The sequence below is a fragment of the Cinclus cinclus genome, chromosome 8 (assembly GCF_963662255.1).
Source record: "Cinclus cinclus chromosome 8, bCinCin1.1, whole genome shotgun sequence".
NCBI lineage: Eukaryota > Metazoa > Chordata > Aves > Passeriformes > Cinclidae > Cinclus > Cinclus cinclus.
The window spans coordinates 24,642,512-24,669,212 of NC_085053.1; the positions used below are offsets into that span (position 1 = coordinate 24,642,512).

Consider the following 26,701-nt stretch of genomic DNA (forward strand, 5'->3'; position numbering starts at 1 on the left):
TAATCACAGATCTCTTCACATTAATCTCACAAAGGAACTAACTCGGATCTATTCGGGCCCATCACGCCACACTGAGATGATTATTTAACTAGCCAATTAAAGCAAGCAAGCTCATAGGGTGTTTAAAAATGGGCATTCCAGGGCGTAGAATATTTTACAACTATTATTTGTTTTCCTAAGCTCAGCACCAGGCATTGACACTTAAGAGGAACTGATACTCAAGAGGAACTGATACTACACGCTCTTTTCAAAGTCAGCACCCGAAAAATCTCAGTGCACACCTTGATTAACAGTGGCAGAGGCTGGTTATCCCTGCTCTGAAATACCATCTCTTGTTTACAGGAGAAACTTCTGAATGACATTTATTCCCTCTCTGCAAACCCTCCCAGCCCCACTGCCTTATCAAAGCTGAGATGTCAACTCCTGCACTGGTGACCAGGGGAGCAAACATGGTTAGAAAAAGAAAGTATGTCCATCAGATGCATGAAATCATTAGTGCAGCTGCAGAATAACCCTGCATACACAGCGTGAGGTTGGACTTCAGTCCCCAGACCTGACTGCACTGGGAAAGGTGGGACTGCATGCTGGCCAAGTGGCTTCATTGGTGATGGTTTCTGAACCCACAACTGAATTAAATACCCATTGACCACTTCTTATCTGAAGAGCCATGTGAGCACATCAGTGTGCTGCTAATCCAAATTTTCTATTTGTGGCTTGTTCTTTCAGCAATTTTAGAAGTGAATTTACAAAAACAGACAGCAGGACACCTAGACCATGTATATACAATGGCACATCAACAGCACGGTTCAAAAGAGGCAGGAGGTTTCCAAAATGTCATCTGGTCAACACAGCAACAGGTCATGATTGACCCAGAACCCTGGAGATGCAGGGAAAAGAATGGGACAGCAGGTTGATCTCCCTTTAAGAAAACCTGGGAGAGAAAACAGGTGCAGAAGTCACATACCAGGACAGACATGTTGGGTTAGTATGAGTACACATGTGCATCCCAATATTTTTAAGGTCTTTCTCTGAAGATTATGTAAGAAAAAGCTTAATGGAGTACAACATACAAATTTAAAAATTAAATCCAGCTGCTAGTTAAGTGATGGTATTTTAGCACTTGACACTAAAAAATATGCAAGAGATTTGCCCCATTAAAATGTTATGAGGCTAAGCTGGTAAATTTTACCAAAACATGGATACAAAAGCACAGGACTTAACTAAATACACTATTATTACCACCAGCTAATGAGGTGGCTCATTTTGGTGAGGTAAGTTGGTAATGCTGTTCTGAGCATCCCATCTACACCCCTAATTAGTGACAGGGAGCTGCCTGCAGCTACAGCCAACATCAGCTGAACACCTGGACCAGCAGCTGGAGTGGTACCAGTCCTCCTGTACCCAAATAACCATGAGAGGGCACTGCAAAACATGCTGTGCCTAACAGGATTATGCAATGGCTGTGCTGGAAGCTTTCATGTGCATGAGAATTTCAGCTGCATAAACCCATTCATTACTGACTTCATGCTGTCATTTATAAATGTTTCCAATTCTGGTTCTCAGTCACAGACACTTCTGTTTACAGCAACGCTACACTGATGACTTCTCTTTTTAAAGCACAAAAGAATTTTCTGCTTATCTTCCTGTGGTTTTACGATGGCTTATTGTTGCTATTAAGAAAACAGTAACAGCAACCGGACTCTGTATCCTGTTTGCCATTGTAACATTTGGGGAAAAAATTGCACCGACTGCAGTAAAATCTTAAAAAAGAAAAGGTGTTGATGTTTGAACACTTGAAGTTGCCAAGTACAAGGCTTACAAGAAAGCTACATGTTACATAGCTAACCACAAAAAGGCAGTATTTTGTTTTCAGGCTGAAGCCCTCTGTTGAGTACAGAGTGCTTGTCAAATACTCCCTGTCTGGAATAGTAATTTCATAAAGCAAGGTAATTTTTTGTTATGAAAACTTCCTGCTTCAAAGGCAAAAGTGTCTGAGATCACCTTTTCAGTGTGCTTGTAATGAGTGGAGCCAAGGTGTAAGTAAATATCCTATTTGTGTATAGAACCCATAGAGTCTAGAAAGCTGCCCCCAAAGTTTATGAAATTTTCCATCAGTTTTCTGAATGTCAAGGTGTGTTAGAAAAAGCTCCTGTTGGGGAAGAAATGTCAACAGTGCTTTCAGTGACAGAAAAACAAAAGACTACAGAAGACTTGGACAAAGGTAGATTTTGTAGAAATGTATAAAAATCAATTTTCCATTCTCCTAAGATAGGGCACTTGGGGAAAGAAGCCAGGAGACAACAACCCCATGTGGGGACCAGACTGTCACTGTCACTGTCACTGCTCTTGGCCATCCAGTGAAGGACAAAGAGCAGCCCAGGACAGGAGCCAGTTCCTACCTCTGTGTCTGGTCTGATGTCCTGCTCCTCACTCTGTTCCAATCCTATCACTTCCAGTTTCTTCTCCTATCCCTTGTTTGCTTTAATCTCTCTGACTTTATATGCTTTTGTTTCCCTCAGCTTTTGTTTCTCTTCCTTTTTATCAGCTTTTAGAGTTTTTAATTCTGAATCTCTTTTGAAGCTCATTTGTGCTATAAATTTCACCTTCTTACTAAAGCACTAAAAAAACTCCCATACTCAACACACTCCTGTTAAAGTGCAATAAAAAATGCAGTTATATTGTGCTTTGGATTTTTGTTGTAATCCTCGTATTTAAATTTGTGTTCAGTATTAACAAAATTAAAGTAAATTTCTTTACCAACGAATTACAGGTGGCATAAATAAAGAAGAAAAAGTGAATGACAGATACTGCACAGATAATGTACCTTCATATTATAGTCAGTAAATCTTGTACTAATGAGATACAAGATTTAAATGCGAAGAATGTGTTTAGTGAATTATTGTCAATCAATGTCTATATTACAGGATAAGAATAATCTTGAATGGCAACACACCTATTATTATAAATTCCTAAGTACTTCATTACTTCAAAATGTCACTCTCAATTTATAGAGTAACAGATAAAGATCTCTCAGCTGTGTAACTCACTGTGTCTACTTCTGTGTAATTGAAACACCGGTTTTGAGAAGTCTTGTGATCATTTATGCATTCAGCATCATTCTGAATGGTGGTTCAGTACTGGTGTACTGGTAAAAGTTGACACAGACACATTTAAGATACATTAATCTATTTTTGTTTTCTACCTATGACTTGGAGCTGGTCAGTGGCAAAAAATTGGATAATTTTGCTTGTATGAGCATATTAAGCTCTATAATATCACTATACTGTAAACAGTCGTTGGTGACTAATGTTCAGAAAAAGGAAAGAAACTGAAAATAACAAGATGAAAAAGGAGGAGCTGTTCTGAGAGACCCAAATACACAAAGGAGACTTTACCTTTTAAATTTCTGACAATGGAAGAGACACTAAAACACAACATACCCAACTCCACTGCTTAAGAAACATCTGGTTAATTTACATCCCCAGTGATTAGTGGAAGCCAGGAGGTATCTGCAGCAACTTTCAGTGCTCACCTCATCCTTTATGTCTTCCTGCTGCTGGGCACTGAAGATCTCCATCGCAGCCATCAGCCTCATCATTAGCTCATCCACTGTTGTGTTACCTAGCAACAAAGGAAGATAGCTGAACTTCATTTCATTAAAGTTATTAAACAAAAAAAGAAGTCATTTTAGAATTAATCCATAAGAAATAGCCAGACCAAAAAAAAAAAAAAAAGAAAAAAAAGAAAAAAAAGACAAGAGTAGAAAATGCAAATATCTCTGTAGAATGCTTTCAGTTCACCTTTTTACTGAAAACTCAAAAATTATATTTACAAAGGTTGATCATAGGTTAAAATTTCAAGTGGTGCAAATCTGAACAATTGCTTTTATGCTTGCATAAATTAACTCTATTTTGTCTTTTATTAAGTGATGATATAGGAAAGCAGTAGATCTGGGATTCCCTTATGTGAAATTGATTTTACAGTTTCTGAATTCCCAGGGAGACTGAAGCAACTGCTTAGTCAGGCAACAAAAGGTAGGATGTTGGCAGCAGCATCCAAGTGGATTGGTTTAAAACAATGGAAAAACCCAGAATACAATGACTGAATGGATGTGTGTGCACATTTTATTTGGGTACAACTAGTAACAAAATCTCAAATATTATATTTTCTTCAGTCTATTTACCTCTCAAAAACTTGCAAAGCTAACGAAGTGGAAAATTATGTCATCCATGTGTGTATCATGAAATAGAACACACAACAGGAATACAGATACCTCCCCATGCTTTCCTTCCAGCATGCCTCCAGTCTTCATAAAGACTGAAAGATTACTTTAATTTCCTACTAAGATTCACTTTTTGTTTTTTCTTTCTAAACTGAAGACTAGACTACCCATTAAAGCCACTTGTAGTAGTTAAAAGTTCTTAAACCATGAGAAATGGTCAAAAACTAAAAAGTCTTAACATCTGCCAGCCTAAACAGCTGGACCCCAGCAGAACAAGTACCACTAAAGAAAACAAGACTGTCCCCATAGTTTCCAACCCCAGGAAAAAAAAATAAAAATCAAAAGCAAACTTCGACAGTCTGCATTTCAATAAACGCCACTGGGGTCTTAGCTTTCTATATAGTTGTATCTCTTCTGTCAACATGCCTTCTTGCCCAGCCCTGAAAGGCCCTCATTGTTCCCATTTCTAACATTTGCTACCTTAGCAGAAAATGTTATCCCACATGCTACAACACGCAGAACTTCAGAGAGTACCATTCATTGAGGCAGTATTGTTAAAAGATACCAGTGTCCCCATTCCTGGGAAAATAGCAAGCAGAGATTATGTGATTCTTGTTAAAGGATAAATTTAAGTAAGGCTACAATAGGTGATCGTTTCAGTTTAGTGCAAAAGATTGCAGAAAAAATTACAAATCATTAACTTCACGCATGCAATTAAATAATCTGGATTACTTTTTAATGTCAGACTTCATTGTATTATGACTTTGAATTGTTGCTAAAGCAGTTAAGTAATTTAAGTCAATAGCATCACTGACTTCAGTGGGACGGCAAAGGTTCTGAACCATACTGCAGTCAGAAAACCAAGCTATTTACAAGACTATTTCTATGAAATAACCACAAAACCTGTGAAACCTATCAAATAGGTTTTACAAGTTACAGGCACTCATACCATGAAGTAGGGTTGTGCTGCACCTTGCACTGAGGAGACAAAAGCTGTGCAAAAATTAACCACTTTTTCCACAGGAAGGAACACTGCAGATTCCTCAAGAAAATTATTAATCCCAGATGCAGAAAGAAACACTAAAGCTTGTCTGCAAAAGGCAGCATTTCCTGAGGCTGAATTTCCTCAGGAAAACGAGATTACAATAAAGATTTCTGGATATAAGTAATAAAAAAAATGAGGACACAGTGTCATGAAGGCAAACTTGTGGAGAAAGCAGAAGAAATGAGAGGCAGCCATTCTTTGATGTGCTCTAATTTGAAGAGTTACTGAGAGCAGCAGTCAGAGGGCAACACTTCACATCTAAGTCATCTTGCTGTCAGTGAAATCAGAGGAATGGTTACACCAGAAAGAACTGCTCATGCAAGACAGAAAGCTTCATTTATGTGAGATTATATTAGGAATTTAAATCCTGATCTGATGTGGGTGTCTCGATGCTGCAGGCAGGTCTGAAAAAGCAACTCATGTCCAAATATTAGCAACAGGAGCCCAGGTATTAACAAGGAACTACACACAAAAGAACCAATTGCATTCCAGCACTATGCAAAAAGTGCAGCCAAGATATTTTGGAAATTGGGAATGTATCTGGATAAAAATGTGGAAAATTAAGTGTAGCAACTTATTTAGGAAATTAAGCTTCCACTGGAAAAAAAAAAAAAGAAAAACGTAAACTACAATTCTACTACAGTCATGGCAATTCCAGTCTCTAACACCGTGCTAATTAATACACTTATGAGTAGTAGATAATTATACCCTGGCAACTTAAAGTGTGTTTTGTGTAATAAATTAATATTCTGTACATCTTAAAAGAGAAGCAGTTAGCAAAGACCTCTTAAAACAGTTTCAATACTGACATAAGGAATAGTTGTAATTTAAAGAACCATACCTTGTATTACATTCAACACTTCATTAGATGATCGTTTTCCCATAATAATAAGGAAAAGTGGGAACTGGTCTGTCTTCTGAGTTCGAATTGTTTGGGCTACAACACTCCCAAAATGTCTAGTGCACATCGTCAGAAACCTTGTGGAGGAAGAAAAATAGTTAACATTGTAAAAAAAAATAAATCTGCTAAATTCAGCAGTGTAAATGTATGTTACCTACTGTTTAACATGTTCTGCATTCAGTTCTAGAGCTCTTTATCTCTTTTTATGACTAAATTATTATATTTACAAACATGACAGGGTCCAGACTGTCTAAATTAAAACAACTAACAACTGCTTGAGACAGTGATTTATTTAATGGAGGATTCCACTTCTTGTTACACTATGTGAAGACTATACTTCAAAACTACCCCCCAAAATAATCATGCTGAAATAATTGTTTAAAACTTCTGAAAAGAAACTAAGCAGAGCAACAATCTAATAAACATGGTGAAGTAAAAAAATAGTAAATTTCATACAAAAGCATAATTTGATAATGAAAGATCAAGAAATTGGTTTTAGCAGTCACAGAACTAAAACATGGTACTTCAGAATTGTATTTTCTTTTGTACTAGTGCCCTGCCAGTGACATACTTAGCAGTGTGGTCTAAAAAACAATAATTCTAAGCTTTTGACCAAAAAAAAGCTCTTAGATATTAGCATACAGAAGTCTAACATTAGTATTCTTAACACGATCTTGAATAAATGAAAAAACTGATAAAGCTTTTCTCTTCCATTAAAGGACTGTTTGAAATTAGCATTTCTTTCAAGAGAAAAGGGTAGCTTATGATATGTTTTCAGATCTGATGGTAAAAAGTAAATGTCATAATAATAATGAATTATGAAAGACCAAATGCAAATATAGAATGCTTTAATAAGATCCAATTTAATAAAGTCTGTAAAAATAATGGACTTTTAATAACACGGGTCACAAAAGGCAAAACAGTGGAAATTCTGAGGACTAGCCACTGGTACAGGCTTATTAATTCTTAATTACGTTCATGAAAGGCAACTTAAATCGTGTGTTTTCTTATGCCTTATGATAATATTTTAGGTAACAACTACTCTGAAATGTATGCTCTAACTGAAGAGCAAAGTCCCGTTGTCACATGCATTAGAAGCCAAATCTATTTGAAAAGACAAACTGCATTAAAATCTCAAGTGCTCCAAGTAATTTCTTCTAAAAGATACTGAAAAGATTCAAAATTGTTATTTTTTAATCAATATACATACATACATATATAAATATATATATATTATATCCAATCAAATGGCTAAAAATGGATAAGCCTGACAAGAACAGCACTGGACTTATTCAAGGTACCTGAAGTACTAAAAAAACCTCCTCAGAGAGAATTTGTCTGTAGTTGGATCGAAGGCAATGGGTGGGGGTGTCAAGCAAATATTTCAAAGCCATTAAGTGTTACTCCTTGATTCTCTGTATTTTTCAACTCAGAACAATCACACAAAGAAGACATCAAAAAAGCTGAACAAACTCTGCTATGTCAGAAACAGCGACATAGATACGTAACATCTGGCAAGGATAGAGCAGCATCTGTAAAGTCTGGACATATAAACTCTTCAGATAAAGAATGGTTTTGATGTTTTCCTTTCAAGGTGGGAAGAGGTAAGTGAAATGCTGGCCTCACAGAAGTCAGTAGTGATCTTCCACAGCAAAATGACTTATGTGAGTTCAAGGTCTCACTCCTGAAAGCAATAAAGAAGCAATTGAACAGAATTCCTGAGACCTGTGTATTAAAACTGTTTAACAGTCTTTAATACACCACAGAAGAAAAGCACTCAAGTTTAATGAAAAAACAAAATATTTAACTGGAGATGAAGAAGTGCTGTAGAGAATAATGCTGGAAAGAAAAAAACTAAAGGAACTCCTACAGTACTACTGGTACTAGTCAAAGGGGCTGGTTTGTTCATTTTCTTTTAAAGTCTATTTTGTATTTAGTCAAGCAATAACTCAGTCCCAAAATATGCTTTTATAGGTATAGGTTTTGCATGCAGAGAATTCTGAATGAAGTATTTAAGTATGCTAAGAAGATTTTATAACTTTTTTCTGGGAGATGAATTTTTCTATGCAGGACTTCTGGCTGACTACATAGAAGCTAACAGGTTATGACACCTTGGGGTCCTCTATAATCCAGACTGGGACAGGATCCAGCTCCCTGGCTTCAGGAGAAGACACATTGTGCCAGGTTGCTGTAAGGGCACACACACTTTCCTGGTTGAATAGCAGCAGAACAGATGCCAGATGTCAACATTTCCCCTCATGGTGGGCTTTTTCTTCATGGTGCTCTTCTTACAGCCACTGGTGTCATTGTCCTGCTCTCACCAATCACCTCCCTTGCTGTGCTGCTGTCACAATCTGCTCTGCTCTCTCACCTACCGGTGACAAGAGCAGCTCGTGCCAATTCTGGTGTGCAAGCCACAGGCTTTCCTGGGGGAGGAATGAGAAACAACTCTTCTTTCCAGCACTTCCACCACTGAATAACCAATGTGCAGAGCACAGCACAGGCAGCTGTGATGAGAACATTCTTGGGGGATGAAGGTGGTTATCAGTGTGTACTCTCAGGACACATAGGAACATCCCACTAATATCAAAACACATCCTTCCCCCTGGAACCAAGTAAGATCCCCACTTGTTTGCTCAACTAAAAGGTAGTAAAGCCATCAAGAATGTGGAGATGGTCAAACAATGGAACACTGAACAGAGAGGCAGCAGCAATCCCAAAAACTGCCACTGCACAAGTCCTGCTCACAAAGCTGCTATTTTTCTAGATGGGTAGGAGTCGAATTTTCATTAGTGATTTTTTTCCCCCTTTTCTGCCTTTACTGATTTGGTATTTGCAGACATTTTTACTTTCAGATTCATAAACAGATAAAAAGAAAAAACCCTCCCCTCTGTGCTAATATTTACTGTTAGAAGTGAGCAGGACCAAAACAACTTGGTGCAATAACCAGTATCTTACTCTGTACATCACTTACAAGAGATTTTCTTATTTTCATCTAAACAGAAGTGTGCCAGATCTCTCAGTGGCATTTCCAGAGCTGCCAAAAAAAGTGCCTGTGGAGTCCATCAAAGAGACAGATGTCCCTTCAGGGAAAAGGGTTTTCCACAGTGTTGGATTACTGTGATCTCCAACCAACAGTGGAAATAGAAGAATGCTGCCAGAAAGGGAGGGCAAACAGCGTCCTACTAGTCCTTTTATTTTTAAATTACAAAAATATTAAAGGAGGGAGTAGAACAAAAGCAAAAAAACATTTTATGAAGTAAAAAGCCATTTTAAAAAATAATCTCAAAAGTTACAAGAAAAACATTCATCAAGAAAAGTGAAAGTTCTGGCAGGCAGCACTGATTTCTTTCATGACTCAGTAGCAATGAAACCAGCAGTTACAGCTGCAGAATAACATGGACACTGATCATGGCTTGACAAATACAGAAACAAGCTAAAAAATGTAGAAATTATTGAATTTTTTAAAATGTAGACTGAATCAGTAATGCTTAGACACAGTTCATTTTCTACTTAAAAGTGACACAAAGGAAAAATTATTCTGGTGCCATGAAGATGTTGACTGGGGGAGTTGCTGATGCCTGCACAGCAATTGTCCCTCCACATGCACTCTGAGACAACCTGTGTGAGGAGTTATCATCTTTGTAGCACATGAGTTTTCCAAAGAAAAGTGTTATCATCTCCTACCAGATAATGTGTGAGGCCTTATATTAATACACACCCCTGGCATAGCTTTTTGGTAACTGTACTTATTTTTAAATAATTTTATCAATGCAGTAACTTACTTAATATTGCTTTAAAATAAGGTCCTAAAATGCAATTATGACAAAATAATGGCTTTAAGAATCTACTGAAAAAGGTTTTAAATATTATCAAGTCTCAAATCCAAAGGAAATACTTAATACAACTTAAGCCTCAAGCATGTGGTATATCACAGCTCCCCATCTCGAATATGCCACACAGCACTCTGTAGCTCCTACGGTTTAGCAATAATTTGTTTCTGTGAAAACGTGCAGCTTTTAGTTTTTAATAGCAAAATTGGGCACTTCTGGCCAAAGTGCTGGTCATCAAAAGTGTTGATGTCAGAGCTCAGTATTATTTGATAGCTGGAAAAAAAACATGATGGCAAATACTTTGGAAAAATGGAAATATTCCTTTAGTATTTGAGTTTGAACAATTTGGTAAGTTAGAAATATCTCTGGTGCCCAGTTCCTGGAAGGGACAAGGCAGAGGCACTGCTTGGCTTCAAACTATCATGTTGTATTTTCCAATGTGAACTCATTCAAAGCCACTCCAACTGCTGCCTAGCAGAGAAAGAATCTACAAAGAAATGAAGAACTGTAGAGGAATGAAAGGAAACACTTGGCAAAGAACTGAGGATTCTGAGCAATGAGAATTCTCTGCATCTCCTTTAAAAACCACAGCACAAGACAGCACTTCTGCCTGTTGCCCTTGGCCTTGATCCAGCAGGACTCCAGAGGAACAGAGGGATTCAGAATCCTTTCTCTTTCCATGCAGAAAAGTGGCCATCAGCATGGCCTTGAAGGAACATGGACACCAGCCACCAGCCACGACTGAAACCAAATACTAACTACTCAGTGCCTGTCCTCCTTCTGATCCCAAATTTCCTGCAGGAAAGAAACTGATGATACAACCTGATAGGATTAATAGCTGTGCATATATCCCCAAATTAATCTCCCTTCTAAAGGCATCATGAATAAAATATAATTTTAAAGCAGTCAACACAGTGGCAGAAAGAGCAACTAAACCTAAAATGTTAATTCTAGCTGGTTTATGTTAATCCAGTTACCCTGCACAAGGAAACTACCTCAGAGCAGGTTGTATTTTGCACTCTGTAGTGTGCTCCTGGAATGTGCAGAGGGACACTTGGTGCTACATTTTGACATTGGTTTTTGTATGTTCAAAAACAAAACAAAACAAAACAAACAAACAAAAAAAAAAAAAAAAACAAAAAAAAAACAAACTAAAACCAGCAAGCTCTCATTGGTTTTTGCTTTCCTGACCCTCTACCCATCAGCTTAATTTTATTAAGAATTGTATTAGCAAATGTCTAATGCACTTAAGGCCAAATTCTCTTCCACAAAGAGAGAACTCAGCTTTCAAATGTATGCAGAATGCATTAAAAATAAATATTAAAATATCCAAAACCTTTTAATATCTTCATAGTATTAATAGTATTTCAGATTTTCTTTACTGTCTGTATCAACACAAACAACAAAGTTCTGGTTATTTGTTACAGTCTTCCTCATATAAATTCCTGCAGTTACTTTTTATTTTTATGCACAGAAGGTAAAACTTTGGAAAAGTTTCCTCCTAAAATGAAGCCCTTTGGCACATGGTGCCCACTATGCTTCTTGGAAAGGACTTTTTAACAGAACAGAAAGGCTGCACTGGAGATGTTTTTTGCTGTATCTTCTTAGCCTCAAGTCCTCCTCAAAAAACAGTAGCAGCAGAAAATCTGACGATCTCTTCTAAAAGACCTATTCCATTTGAGAACACAGACTGGATGACTTTGGGCAAAAAAAGTGTGATTTATTTATGACTAGATAATTCCCAAAGCCAACCTTAAACAGCCTTTAACATTTCAGAAATGGGTTTGGAAAAAAAGTAACTTGTTTTCTGAGCATGAAGAAAACAATTATGAATATTAAATATGCAAGAGTTCTGATTGTTGTAATAATAATTATATAATGTGCAAAGTCAACATAAGACTCATTAAAATGTTAATGTAAAAATAACATTTTTGTATTAGGTATTTACATTTTTAAAAGAGCAAAAGCTGAGGTCCTGAATTGGCATATTAAAATAATCTTGGTCTCCATAATACAGAGTTACTGCCTTACCCACATTGGTAGGGTTGTAACTCAAACACAAGGAGCAGACACAAGGTATGTTTTAAAGATTCATACAGCAGCCTAAATCAAATTATGTGGGTAGCATCTTCAAGATTCACATGCTAAACATCAGATTCAGATGTTAAAAAGCATGATTTTATCTGCTTCTTCTTTTACTTTATTTTTATTCACTTTACTTTTACATAAAAGCAAAGCCTACTTGAGTGGATTATCTAGCTCTTCCTAAAACATGGAAGATCTGACTTCCAACCTGAAAGGTTCAACCAGATTAGATAAGTACTTCACAATCCCATTCAGTCTAAACCACAGTCCTCTAAATCCACTATTCCATCCTTGGACACCAGGCAAAGTCACTGGTGAAAGTATAAATAAAATTTACCTCAACCCTTTGCTAGAACTGTGCACAAAGAATGGAACACATAAGATGCACTTTCATTATCAACGATTATGTGCTGTATGATTTCCTAAGGAATATCCAAGGCTTGCCACACGTACATTTAATACACAAATTTAATAATAGCCTAGGTAAGAACAGTGTGTTCAGTTACTTAACAGATGTTGCTAAAGCGGGAGAAACTACAAGCACATTAGAATTCAGATTAATCTTCACAAGTCAAAGAATCATCCTGACAAGTAAAATACAATTCTGTAAGGTCAATGAGAGTCTCCAAACCAGAGGAAAGATTGCACAAATCAGCAGAAGAACCAAGGAATAAGAGAACACAACCAGATCCTTCTTCAAAACAGTCCAACAAATCTGTCTTGACCACCAGTTCTTCTGCCTTCACCTCTTTTGCACGGGACACCAAAAGGTTTTATTTTTTCACCTTTTTGGTTCAACAAGCTCAATCAACTAGCTGTAGTTTGAGTACAGTAGGATAGAAATTCTTTGAGATTCTGTTTTAGAGGGAACTTAAAACATATGCTTACAAATCTATCAGTTTATTTAATTCCTTGGCTTTAATAACTATTTTTCTCAGATGACCTTAAAACATTGCTAAAGGCATATAAACTGATGCACTGAAAACCTTGATAACATCAGAGAGGCTGCTTTCTATTTATAGTTGGATATTATAGACATCCATATCTTCCTAATCACGACCAGATCAAAATGCATTCTCTGCTGATTTTCAGTTTTCCAAATTTGGACATTTTTAGATTACTAACATAAAATTACCTTGAAGCACATAAATATTTAAGCAGGGATAGTTTACCTTTTCTGGTGGGTGTATAATAAACAGTTTAACCATCATCTATACACAGGCTGTTTTGTTCTCCATCTAAAGAGACAATCACCTTTTATCCTTTTCCTTTTTTTTCTTCATTTTAGTGCTATTAGGAAACTATTCACAAGTGCAACCCTGAACAATACTATGCAGTAATTATGACTAAATGACAAAGAGATGCGAACAATTACCGAGTCCATTTTGAAACCCTACACTAATAAAGTCATTAGATGCTGCCCTTGCCATGAGCCTTCTAAAAGCTTCTGAAGTTACAAGAACACACGGCATTGTTCGTTAGGACAATTGCTGCTGGCAGAATGCAAACCTTGAGTTAAACCATGCTGCAAATTGATCTTGACATTCTGTTAAGACCGCCACTAAAATCAAAAGCAAAGGAGAAAAGGAGAAAATGAGCGGGTGGGATGTAATCATGGAACAGAAGGGTTCCCTCCTCACCTTCTTTCCTCTTCCTCCTCAAAACAAACCATACAGAAAATGACAAACTCGCCTGGTGTTTGAGAACCTTTATTTTTAAAACATTAATTAGACTTCTGACCTGTTTTTATTGACTGGCACTGTATTGCTATTAAAGTAAATTAAATAAAAAAATTGCAGAATACAATAGAAAAGGTTTTCACACAGCTCTGTGAAACCTGTTAAGGATTTAGTGCCTAAAGAACACATCCAACAGTTTTGCAAGCAACATATACAGAATCTGTGGTCACTCCTAAAGAGGCAGTGGGAAATTAACTCACCTCCTCCCGCTCTCACAGACCCCACACCTGCAATATATTTGCTGAAGGATCAAATGGGATTGGGGAGCTGGAGTTATATGGTCAACTGGTCTTCATCCAGGCATGCATCATTCAGTAGGTTAGAATTAAGGGTCAGCAACTGTGAATATGGCTAATCACTTGATGACGGAAATTGCAGGTGAAGACAACCTGCTGCTGAGAAGCACTTTAGTGAATTAACTCTTTCCTAAGCTTAAGCAAAGTGAAAACCTATCATTTGAACATTAAAACTAACAAGTACCTGTCATCAGAGCAAAACTGGCAATACCTTGAAATAAGGTGCCCAAGGGCAATGATATCAAAACCTATAAAGCTGCTACAGATTTTTGAGTCACTGTCCTATGGTTTTGGCTTTGCTCGGCAAACACCATGTGTGCTGAAAAGCTCTTACTATTATTCATTATCTGTGTTTGTAAATGCTGTGTGTACAAATATAAGGTATGTGTACCTGTGTGTGTATATATATCACTATACGTATTTCCTGGATATAAACATATTATGTTTGTTATTGCAACAACAATTTATGTTTGTTCATTAATGCACATTAATCAATTAACAAAACCAGTTAGGTATGTGTTTGCATAAACATATACAACTCTCATGCACATAAGTCTATTAGAACAATAGTATTGACTCAATTCTTTAAAGTCAGAAAGTGCCAGAACTAGAGCTGTTCATATCTGGCTCTCCTGCTTATCTAACCCAGAATCCCTCTGGGGAATTGCCCAGCCCAAGGTGTGTGCTTGGGCCAAATGGCAGGGCCAGAATTGCCAGCAGATTGCCAACAGGAACAGATGACAAGAATATTTCAAAGAGTTGCTACCTAAACTGAAGTATAAACTGTAAGACATAAAGATTTAATGTATGTTCCTTAACAGTACAATAAAAGCACCACATTCTTTTCCTAAATGAAGGCTACTTATTATATTTTCCTTTTATTATAGTTTTATTATGATTAATGAAAAAATTCAGAATCACAGAACTTACTCAAAGTAACTGCTCCCTTCACTGCAAGCCTGATGTCAGAGGCACTTATAACCCATGGAAGCCAAAACATAACTTCTCACTGTATTAACTAGACTTTAGCTTCGTTTTGACAAAATAACAGTCCTGCGTGGTTGCAGAAAGAAATTTTTTAGTATCTGACTCCCAAAATTGTAATGCTTATGCTCTTGCACTACTGCTGGCAGGTACCCAGTGCTCACACAGCATTTTACTCCTGCCTACAGACTCTCTTCATTCTGTTGGAATGCATATTGAAGATTGAGAGATTCCAGAAGAAATGTGCTATTGTACAGTAATACAGGTTTTAAAGCATATTTCTGTATCATTGTCAGAAAACACATTAAAAATTGGGGAAAACTACAAGATCTTGGAGCTGGTTTTGTTCCACAGTGTTCAGGATGGACCCTCATTTCAATAATAAAAAAAATGGAAACAACTATTAGGACTAATTTTGGAATAGAATGACATCCATGGATTAGAACACTCAGAAGATGTTTTTGGCTTATACAAGGAAAGTCTTTATACCTGTTTGAATTTATTCATGCCATTGCACAGTACTGAAACCATGTCTTTTACTGCTGACATTGAGGTGTACCTGTTGACTGCTGTAAATCAAGTGGGCCTCATTCCTCTGCTTTCCCACCCTGGCTTTCCAGCATTTTCACAATGCAATTGTAAGAGTATAAACGAGTTGCTCTTGGGCTACAGCAGCAGGCAAAACCCAGCTCCTCCTGTTGTTGCTGTTGTCTCCTTGCTGTTCAAATAAAAAACTAGATTTAACTGTGTTCATGGGCATACAGAACAGAATGGGCTCCAAGACCACTGTCACTGTGTCACATGAAGGATAGTGATTGAACAGAGGGACTGAGTATTTATTTATGGGAATGCCCACAGTACATTGGCACTTTCCAAAGGGAGAAGGAAGCATCATGCCCCCTCCGAAGAAATCAGTCTCAGGAGCAGGAGGTGACACTAAACACAACTGAGAAATTATTCTAATTCGAGCCAGCATGTCTTGTTTACCCCTTACTATTTTTTGACCTCACTGTTAATATGACAGTTTCTTTGTTGTTGTTAACAGAAAGCAAAGAAAAATGAAGGCTTAAAAACCCTATCGTCCAGCACAATCGGGGACTAAGTTCATTGAGAGCAGCCATAAAGCCTTAAACAAGCCCTTTATTTTGTGTTTTAAGAAGTGTCATAAGGAGTTAATAGGACACAGCTGTACAGGCTCTTTCTAACAAGCAGCTTCCGTTGCTTTGGTCACCACAGGTGTCTGTGTAACCTGCAAACTCTTATTACTAGTGTATCAAAGTTGTGCTACTTAATAGATTTCTTTAGTAAAACACAACAAAGCAATTACATGGCTGTTGATCGTTAGTCATAAAAAACCCCTCAAACACAGTTTTTCAAAAGAAACTACACTGCAATTTTTTGTCATTGTAAAATAAAAGAAACTAGAGAATTAAATAGAAAAGCACACAATAGAACAGCAGGTAGTCAACTGAACTTAGCCACTACAGATGGTTTAGAAATAGTGTTTCCTTCTACACCAACTTGTGGGATAAAAGAAAAGGAGGAGGCTCCTTATTGCCCATGAATGGCAATACCAAAAGACTTAAGCAACTTTCCAGTCTATGTATTTGGTTCCATGAAAGAACCTAGATGTTTCTTTTTCCTCTCTTACTTTTTTTGTTCTTTTTCAGAAACGTTTAATTTGTTTTTGCAACTGCTTTTTTCCATAACCTTTTACACTTCTCCAGAGTAACTTAAACCAGAAACCATTGCTGCTGATCCCTCCAATGACAAAATGAAGAAGGTCAAGTGAGGAATTCCTGAGAAACACAAGTGTCATTTAAAAAGCACATTAGAAAAAGAGACTGTTCTATTCTCCAAGGTCACCTCAGTTAAGAAATATTAACTACAATTTACATAATAAAGACTAGAAATTCATAAATGCTCTATTCTAATAATCCACAAGAGAAAGAAACATGAATGTATCATTTTCCTTGTTCAGTGACCACTGGAATTGTGTAAAGAAGTGGCAACCTCATTCCAGGCCAAATGACTGTTGCATCTTTCAGTCAAAAATTAGTATAACTCTAATTATAGTAATACCCATAGGATGTTATCCTGGTAAGACATGATTAATCATCTTCTGGGTAAATAAATGCAATATGAAATCAGGTCCATATCAGAGAACCAAACAAGTCTGATTTCTAAATGCTCTAATAATAATAATATCATTATTTTCAGTAGATCATGCTCAACCAATAAATAACTAAAGAAGAGAGAGGCCTTAGTATAACATTAAGAAAATTTGTTGGTAATCTACAAAAGTTGTAGGACGTGGAATCTTTAATTTCTTTAGTCATCAGCAAAATTATGGTTTCTCTAAGACATAAGATAGCTTCTATTATATTAAAATCTTTATTCTATTAAAACCAAAATATCTGAAACATTCCCAAAGGAATGCTCTGTAAGAAAACTCTAGTTCAAAAAAGTTCATGTGAATTGCAAGTGTTTAGCATTTTGCATAACGTATACTTAATACTAATTTATCACATGAATGTTATTTTTAAATAAGCTTTTCTTTAACTACAATAGTTATTGCCCCAGACAGCTCTCATGCAGTTACGCCAACATACACACAATTAATGCCATGTAATATTATGGCACTGCAATGCATAACTGTGAAGGCACATGTTTGAATATGGAATCCTGTTTGAAAATAAACTGGAAAAAAAAAAAAGAAGAAAAAGGAAATAATTTCTTCAATTATTTTTCCTAATTTCTTTAAATACTTTTTCCTGCACAGGAATAAGAAGTTACTTTGTGATGAACACAAGGCCAGTCCAATCCTCAATGAATGTCAGCCAGCACAGCTTCATTGATCAGCTGAGAAGGAGCATGAAGTTTTAGCTCAAATAGATATTAAGCACCAGAAGATTTGATAGGGCCTTCCCTGAGAAAAGCTGCTCCACTCAGAGTCCAAAGAGTCTTACCTTGCTCTGTTTGCTTCCTTTGTCATGTCCCATGCCCAGGTTATGAAGTTCTGACTCAGGTAGGAGACAATAGATTCAGCACAAAGCATTTGTGAGCAGAAGACGTTGGTTAGTACACTTTCATCATGGTGGAGGTAGATAGCAAGAAGCTTTCTCTGGAAAAAATGTGACAAGAAATGAGTGAAAATTTCATCAGGCAATTTAGCAATTTACAGATGCTGCTGCAGATTCGTGTGTTAGTACCCACGATGGGGTTCATCAAGGGTGACAAGTATCTCAACATGCACACACAAGAAATAACCAGCAGATTCAAGTCACAGGGTCCATCCCCATACATTTTAAAATATTCTTAATGATTGCTAATGTTCTGAGTACTAAAATACAATATATTATATGCTTGGAACATGAAAAGAACAACAAATGAAAAACAAAAACCTTATTAACAGACCTAAGAAATGACTGAACTTTTTTAGCTTGCTGCATAACAAAAATAACATTTCCCCAAACAAGGAACACACCTCTTGATTGGACAGAGTACACTACAAAAAACAGTTATAAACAACCCAAAAAATATGATACTGCATTGTTATCACCACCCCCTGTAGCCAAATAAAGAAGCACTACATGTTGAGATGGTGTCTAAAGTCTCTTGAAACAAAGAATTCTGTGCTGTTCTTCTGGAACCCCATCAAGGAAAACTTGAGCTTCACTGCCAGCAGCTGCGTCCCCATGAATATCTCAGACCACCTTTTGGAAAGCAAGTCTGTGTGCGTACAAATATAGAAAGCAGGCTGCAAAAACACAGGGAGACTATGAACTAGCTAAGGACTGTGATTCTGCAACTGGCATTCAATGAATTATAAATATAATTCAGAAAATTACAGCTTTCCATTCCTTCATAGCCATATAAATTACTTACTTTATTTTAAAATAGCACTTGAACATATTTGCTGAGATGATATAGTGCTATTTTCAGACTTTTATTTAAAGTAATTTCAAATCTCTTCATCAGAAGTAACACTGAACCCTAGATATTGATGTGTATTGATATAGCAAGACATGGGATGCAATTTCCAGCAATCTGTCTTTGCAAAAAAACCCAGTCGGGCGCTCGCCTCATATACTGGCTTTGGATAAAATTTAATGACTATTTATAAAAGGAACATTTGAACATTTGACTTTGGGAAAGGGATTAGTAATTTGCATTACTGTTTGTCTAATTTAATTTAAATGTTCTTCAGAACCACGTACACATGTGCCAGGAAGGGCCATTAATAAGCCCAACATGCAGAGATCCATATAAGTGCAGCCAACAATGTTGACTGAAACTAAACTCGAAAATCCAGGGCACTGATGCACAATATCATGCAATAAAACAGCATTTCTGTGGTGATATTTAATTTAAAAAGAAGAAAGAGGCAGGGGAAGATCAGGCACTGTCTGTTTTGGAGGATCAGTCGTTCTGCATTTCAAAGCGTCGATCCCTGCAATATCCAGGTTACTGTGCTAGAATCTCAACCATTATATAGCAGTTGTAAGAGAGGGAGGGCAAAGATGTGTTTACTCAGTGATTAGGGCCTTAGAATAAGCCTCTAGCTCCTAGAGAGACAGCTCACCACTTATTCATTTGGACCAATTCACAAAGCCTAGAAAGATTAAACATCCATGCTGAGAAGACAAGCGAATGCAGACGGTGAAAAAGAAATAAAAATTCTTTAAAAACTCTGAGATGACTTCATTATTTTTTCCACAAGGAAACTTTAGGAAAGTGTTTAGTTAGAGAAAAACCCACATTGACCTCTCTCTAAACCCTTAATCTTTCCTTTGTGGTGGCACTGCTTTGTGGTAAGCGGATGGCTTTGCTCTCCTCTTTTCACTGGAAGCAGACAGAAAAAAAGGCTCTTGAGAAACACTTTTACTTCCAAAGAAACAACCCCATGAAACTGTTAAATATGAGATTCTGTACAACAGAATGTTTCAAAATATGTACAGTTTTAGGCTTAAAGATTTAGGGACAAATTTCAGTAAACAGAACAGGCACAAGCACAATGGAGGTTTACACCAAGTTACTTCCCAAGGGAATGTAATTTTTGGTGCATCAACAAATCTCACAATGCAAAGACTAAACTCCATCACATATAAAAGACTGTACTTGTATATGATACTTCATCCAAAATGTTAAGGGTGGGCACAGGCATGCTGCTATGTTAAATGCAAAGAGGTAGCAGGAGGAATTGAAGCGCTAAAACATGATTTTGAAAAATATTTGTGAAAGATGGGGGAGTTTTTTCCTTGCAAAAATGCATGATTGCAAAAAGCTAACAGCTTTTAGTTTGTTGTTGTTGTTGTGTGGGTTTGTTTTCAGGTTTGTAACCCAGGGTAGAATATATTTATAAGCAAGTTTTCGTTGTGTTTATTTCAAGCCTTTGAAAAGGTAAATTCTAGGATGCTATTATGAATAATACTGGGTATTTTGAAGTCAGTACTATTAAAATAGCCTTACAAAACTGTTGAACAGTCTCAAATTCCACAAAAGAAGCCTACTAATGGAGCACTAGACTGTTCTGTGTTGGATTTTTCAACAATATGACTCGGAGGTTATATATTTAGCATGAAATTTTAACCAAGAAAAAAAAAAAAAAAAAAAGCAACAGGGAAAAATTTTCACGACTCCCTACAATGATACAGGGTACCAGAAAGGTTTTAAGCACTGAATACCTGATGGATTTCCAAAGGCCTTAGGACTTGAGGAACTTAAGGCAGCAAGGGATGCATTTTTCAGAGTATGTGCATGCTGAAGACAAGGCATTTTAAAGCTTCAGAGAAGTTAACACACTGTACAGAATTAAAAGAAAAGTTGTCACTGATGCAAAGTTGAAGGAAAAATTGTCACGGAGGCAAAAAACCCATAGATCTTGGGGTGACTAAATTAGCATCAGTGGGTAATGGGAATTCTAAGCTTCTCAGCCAGTTCCTAATACTGTGAATAACTCAGATAACGCCAAAGAATATGAACTTGAATGGGAATAGCAGGGCAATCATAAGGGTCAGCAAAACCACAGACCTGAATGGTTATTTTTGAATCTCAGGTTTACAAGTTCTAGTAATGACTGAGGCAGAAAAGTTCATCGTGTATCCTCTCCTAGAGGCATGAATGTTCTGTCAAACTGCTAGGCTAACAAATCAAAATCTTAAGTTTTTCCTCTGGGTTTTATACAGTAATAACTAATTCAAATAAACAAAGGGATGCATTTGCACTACTTTAAATGTTTGAAGTGTACAATCTGATCCACTGTCCAAGGTGATCTTGGAGCTCGTGGGATCAGCCCTGGACACAGCTACTTTATCTAGCCAAGGCTAGATAGAAGAGATCTGAAAAAAACTGTACCCCACAGGCTCCTAAAGTAGGAGTGAAGTGATCCCTGCAAACTTCTGATCTTATATTTTGCATTAAACATAGTATAAGACATCCCCAAACTAGCTCCTAGTTTAATCTTCCTGTAACTTTACCTTTCAGTAAAACATCTTGTTTCAAAAATCCATCAGTGATGAAGAATCCACAGGAACCATGGCAAGGTGTTCAAACAGCTACCCACTCTCCCAGGTAAAGGTCTGTTAAAGCCTGATTTAGTCTACTTTCATCTTCCTACTATTTGATCCTATTATATGGTTGTATCTCCATTTCAATCAATTGCACCTGAAGTGATATCTCACATAATGCAAATAGTATCCAGCAATTAGTGCCAAACTTGGGTAAGATCTATAATCACAAGCTTTGAAAGAAGAGAAAATGTAGAGCGAGGCAGACAAGTTCAAAAAACATCCATTATCCAGTATCAAATACAGAGGATGCTGTGGAGAGACCCATACCCAGAAGCAATGCTCCAGATAGGAAAGATAAAGCTACTCTTTAGATATGAAAAATGAAGGGTGAGTAGGCAAACAGTGAAGCTACTAAACTGGTGTGCTGTAGCAGAAATTTCTAAACAAGTTCCCCACAAATTCAGAAATCATTTACAAATTAAAGGACAGAACTGCTAACACGCATCAGGCAAGACCGGAAAGAAAATCGTGACCAACATGGGATTTAACTGGAGCTTATGTACTGATATTTACCATATCAGTGAATTTTGGTTCTTGTTAAAATTTCACACTAAATATATAACCTCAGAGTCATATTGTTGAAAAATAGTGCAGCTGCTTCACTCTTCCTGAAAACCTAGAATTATACTTCTATACCTGTCCTCCAGTTTCAACCAGACCATGTACATTAGTGGTCAGGTTATTAATGTTTAATCGGAATCTGTAAAGTGGTAATTCCTCCACCAGCTGTAATCTGTAATAAGTTCAGCATAAACTTAATTAACTGAAATAATAAGGGACATTTTTCTGAGTTACATAGATTAAAATGATGCTACAGAAAGCCCTGTATGAAGTAATATTCTGCTACCACCAAGGAAAAGGAAAAAAAAAAAGCTTTTATTTGAACACACCAAATCATGGAAGGAGCACACTTTGCTCTAGGTATTCAGGAAATAAAGAACCCATATGTGAGAGGGACGGTGCTGCCTCTAAATTGAACCTAAAATACAGAATTCAAGGAGAAGAAAAACACGGTTCATTTTCAGAATGCAGGAATATATATTGAGGTGACAATACCAATCTGTGCTAAGAGAGATGTTTCACATATTTATTAAAAGTCCGTGGACAGAAAGGTTGAGAGAGGAGCAGGAGGTGAGCTGACAGAGGTATATAAAAATAAGAGCTCCTGAAAAGGCAAAGGCAATGTCTTTATTCTTTCTCTTAATAAAAGAATAGCAACCACCTATAAAAATGGAAAGACAAACAAGCTCTAATAAAAGAAAATACTTTAGTATTACTCACATATAACTCAGTAAACTTCAATATAGCAATTAAAATCCAGTATTAATAACAATACCACCATAAATTAGGATAAACCCTCTGATGTCTCAGAACACAAGACACCCACAAACTGCTTTAAGACACAAAGACACCTCTCCCAAACACCTTGTTAAAAGTCTGTTATAGGATTTCTTCCATGGCATCAGGTGCAGCAATTGCTATGGCAGTGTAGCTCTGTAGCAAGAGTAAGCTCATTCTTCAGAAACTCAGTGGCAGGGAAACTCTTCTTTCCAATAGACAGAGGAAGACGTTCACAAAAAACAGCTTAATTGTTAATTTAACAAACCCCTGTCTCTCTTTCTCTCCCTGACCCCATTAAAAGAAATACTGAAAATATTTTCTTGTCGTATATACAATAAGCTTTGGAAATGAATACATAATACCCTTTTACTATCAGGCTGCTGGAGGCACCTGGGAATTTCATGGCCAAGGACACTGGTTGTTAAAAGCAAGGCTCTATATCTTGGGTATTGTATTTTTGTGGTAAAGAGTTATATAGGTTTTAAAGCAGAGCTACATTTGACCTCATTCCACCTCTCCTACCAAAAACTGGCATTGTCATGGCAGGAGTTGCTCCAAAGGTTAGAAGATAGCCATCAAGTATGTTTAATCTTCACTGGCTACACAACTCAAACACAGCAGATAAACACCTCAACCTTTTTTACAAAGTATTTCTTTTTCAAGCAACATTTTGCCAAATAACTATGAATTATCATCCTTTCCAACACATGGAAAGACAATGAGATTTAACAGGAAACATGTATTTTTGTAAAAAGAAATTGAACTCATACTCTGCATTCAAAACACGTGTTCTGACATTAGTCGATTTTCTTAAAACAACCTAAATGAAAAAATGTCTGGAAAAAAGCTTCACGTTTATATACATTGTGATTTAAAAAGCAAAAAGTATCCACAATACAGATTTAAAACACAGCTGATGGCTGTCTTACTAGACATGAACTGTGGAGTGCACCTTCTGCTCTGGACAGCATTGAGAATTTGTCAAGAAAAGGCCAAGATCTCTGAGCACTCAAGCTGCCAAGTGCTCTCAAATTAAATCAGTTTGAAGCGGTTTTCATTAAGATGGATTGAGTGTGGCATCGTGAGAAACACTCTATCAAATGTAGTGTTTTACTTAGTGATTAAGTATATACCAGCTGATGAAGCTGCCCAAATCCTTCGTAATCCCACCACTCCAATAAACATTTAATGAGTATATAAGTTCAAAAAGCCTAGTTGAGGATTTAAACCTTCAATCTTGTTTTTATTTACTCTTGGAACTCAATTTCTCACTTCAAGCGAAGAATGCTGGTGCCTGAAGCTCATCTGTTGCCCTGGTAAAATTAAGTGCCCTCCATAGTATAAATTAGAAGACAAGACATACAGGTTGCAATTTCTTCAAAGCCTTTTTTATACTGATATAGATATAAAAATTATTTTATGAAATTAAACTATAAAAACATGAAATAATGTGTCCCTTTCCTCAATTCTGAATTCCAACAACCAGTACTGGAAAAATTACTTTGTAACAAGGAAAAGCAGTGAAAAGAAATTGTATTTCCACATTCTGGTATCTTTTCTTAAAATCAGAATGTTACAATAAAAATAATGCCATTCCAAAGGTGGGAGGGAGGGCTTTCAAAATAAGGCAATATTCAGGGAAAAAAAAAAAAGAGCAAAAATCCAAACAACACAAAAATTAAAACTCCTAAACACACACAAATGTGTTATACATATATATCTATAAACACAATGGTTTTATTGTGATGATGAGCTGGTCTGAATAAATCACAAAATATTAAAAATGTAAGCTGACGTGAATTTCAGAAGTGCTATGTCAGCAGCACAAGAAGTACTTTGAGCAACAAAAAACTAAGTAACTCCACTGCATTAATTTAGATTAAAAGGTAGGAAAGTATTTATGAAAGTTCTTAATGAGCTTTTGTCCACTTATTACACTAATACACTGTCAACCATTTCTGATGACATGACACAAAATGAACTCACACCTTTCCTTGTTCAATTCATAGGATTTTTTCTCTGTGCAAAGGCATGAAAATATGCACTAAACTTGGGGTGTTAAGTATGTGTCAAATTCAGCTGTACAGTGTGGATTTATAACTCTCACACTTATCAGAACAGCCCCTAACATAATACAGAGGCTCCAATATGAATAACTACATTCTTCATTTTAAAATTAAATCTCTATCAAGAAAACAAAAAGTAAATTTGAACAGCATGATTTTCTTGTTTGTGTTTCAGCTTTATCTGTGCTTAATTATACAGGGTTTTGGGTTTCTCCTTAGTGAATCAAGTCACCAAAACTTAAATAAACTGTTCCCATTCTAATTTTATTAAAATACTGATTTTAACACTGTGCATGGAATAACAGAAACTTGAGATGCCTGGTTGGATGTACAGAAAAACTAAACAACCAAACCTTGGTACTGGAGCTTACTTGGCAGATAAAGGCTGTACAAAGGGGGAAATAAAGCACACTGTATTTCAGAGACCTTTCAATTCAAATTTACAATTTCATTAGCCATTCTTCAAAGGAGTTACCAACATGCAACAGTGAACTTGCCAACCACAACACTTGCAGGCAGGGCTATCTGGTGCTAGGACAGCATTATTTCAGGAAGAAAAGGGAGAAGGGGAAAAGAAAAACAGTATCTTGAACAGCTAAAGAAGTCCAGTAAAAAACCAACCTGAATGATTGGAAAGCATCAGTTATTCACTCCAATTTCAGCAACCACCAAGATAAGTATTTGAGTCAGTCAACTGAATGAGCGCAACTCTTCTCGAACAATAAAAGCAAAATGACTTCAAAATGTAGCTCAGCTTTTCAAAACTAAAGGTGAAACACTTAAGGAGATTCCCATTCCCCCACTATATTAAATGAAGTCATTTTAACACACACTTACATCTCTAGCTTTCCCATAGAAGGCTTCTTGAAAAGCAGCCTCTAATGATCCAATAAAATAAACAGGATGGCAGTCACCGTATCTGTTCGAGATAAAACTTCCAATTAATAAAAAATGACAAAACCAAGTAATTTCAATATTCTACCTTTTCATATATTCTGTAAATATAATGCATTGGCTAAACCTTTAGAAAGATAAAGTATTACACTTCTAAAGGACAGAAAGGCAATACTTAGGACCCATTTGTTTTCTGACATTGAAAAACTCAAAGTAATGAACTACTAACTAACCAACTTTATCAGAAAAACATTCTGTTTACACAGTTCTACACAATTTTCTATAAATTTTTTCAGTCATAACTTATTTCCTCTATTATACTGTTAAAGGTTAACTGAAGGCTATTCTTGCATTACACATTAATGCATCTCATAGATGTAAAGGAACACTTCACCACAGGAGTGAAAACAGAAGGCACATAAACTTTGCATTACTTTGCAGCTTCTACCTATTCAGTGAAGCAAACAATTGTTTAACAGTACATGGTTTGGTAGTATAAAGTTTTTTAAAAATCCAAAATTTCTATGTTTTTTAATACATAGTTTTTAATATTTACCCAACCACTTTGCTATTGTTAAAACACTTACAGCAACAATGTGGATACTTTTCAGTATCAGTCAGTTTCAGCTTTTCTGTTCCTGCTTATCACAATAAAATTACCATATATGAGCAGTATTTCTCATCCTTCTGGACCTTTACAGAGTTAAGTAATGGTACTACATA

General features: G+C 36.5%; 1 protein-coding gene across 1 annotated transcript in view; it reads right to left on the reverse strand.

Moving 5' to 3' along the window:
- Nucleotides 1-26,701, reverse strand: part of FAF1 (Fas associated factor 1) — a 153,992-nt gene that overhangs the window by 24,110 nt on the left and 103,181 nt on the right. Inside the window, exons 12-15 of the mRNA XM_062497347.1 lie at nt 25,922-26,003; nt 18,075-18,229; nt 6,109-6,245; nt 3,533-3,621 (exon numbers count right to left, since the gene is read on the reverse strand). Of these exons, the coding sequence (XP_062353331.1) occupies nt 3,533-3,621; nt 6,109-6,245; nt 18,075-18,229; nt 25,922-26,003 (463 nt within the window). The remainder of the gene's footprint in view (nt 1-3,532; nt 3,622-6,108; nt 6,246-18,074; nt 18,230-25,921; nt 26,004-26,701) is intronic.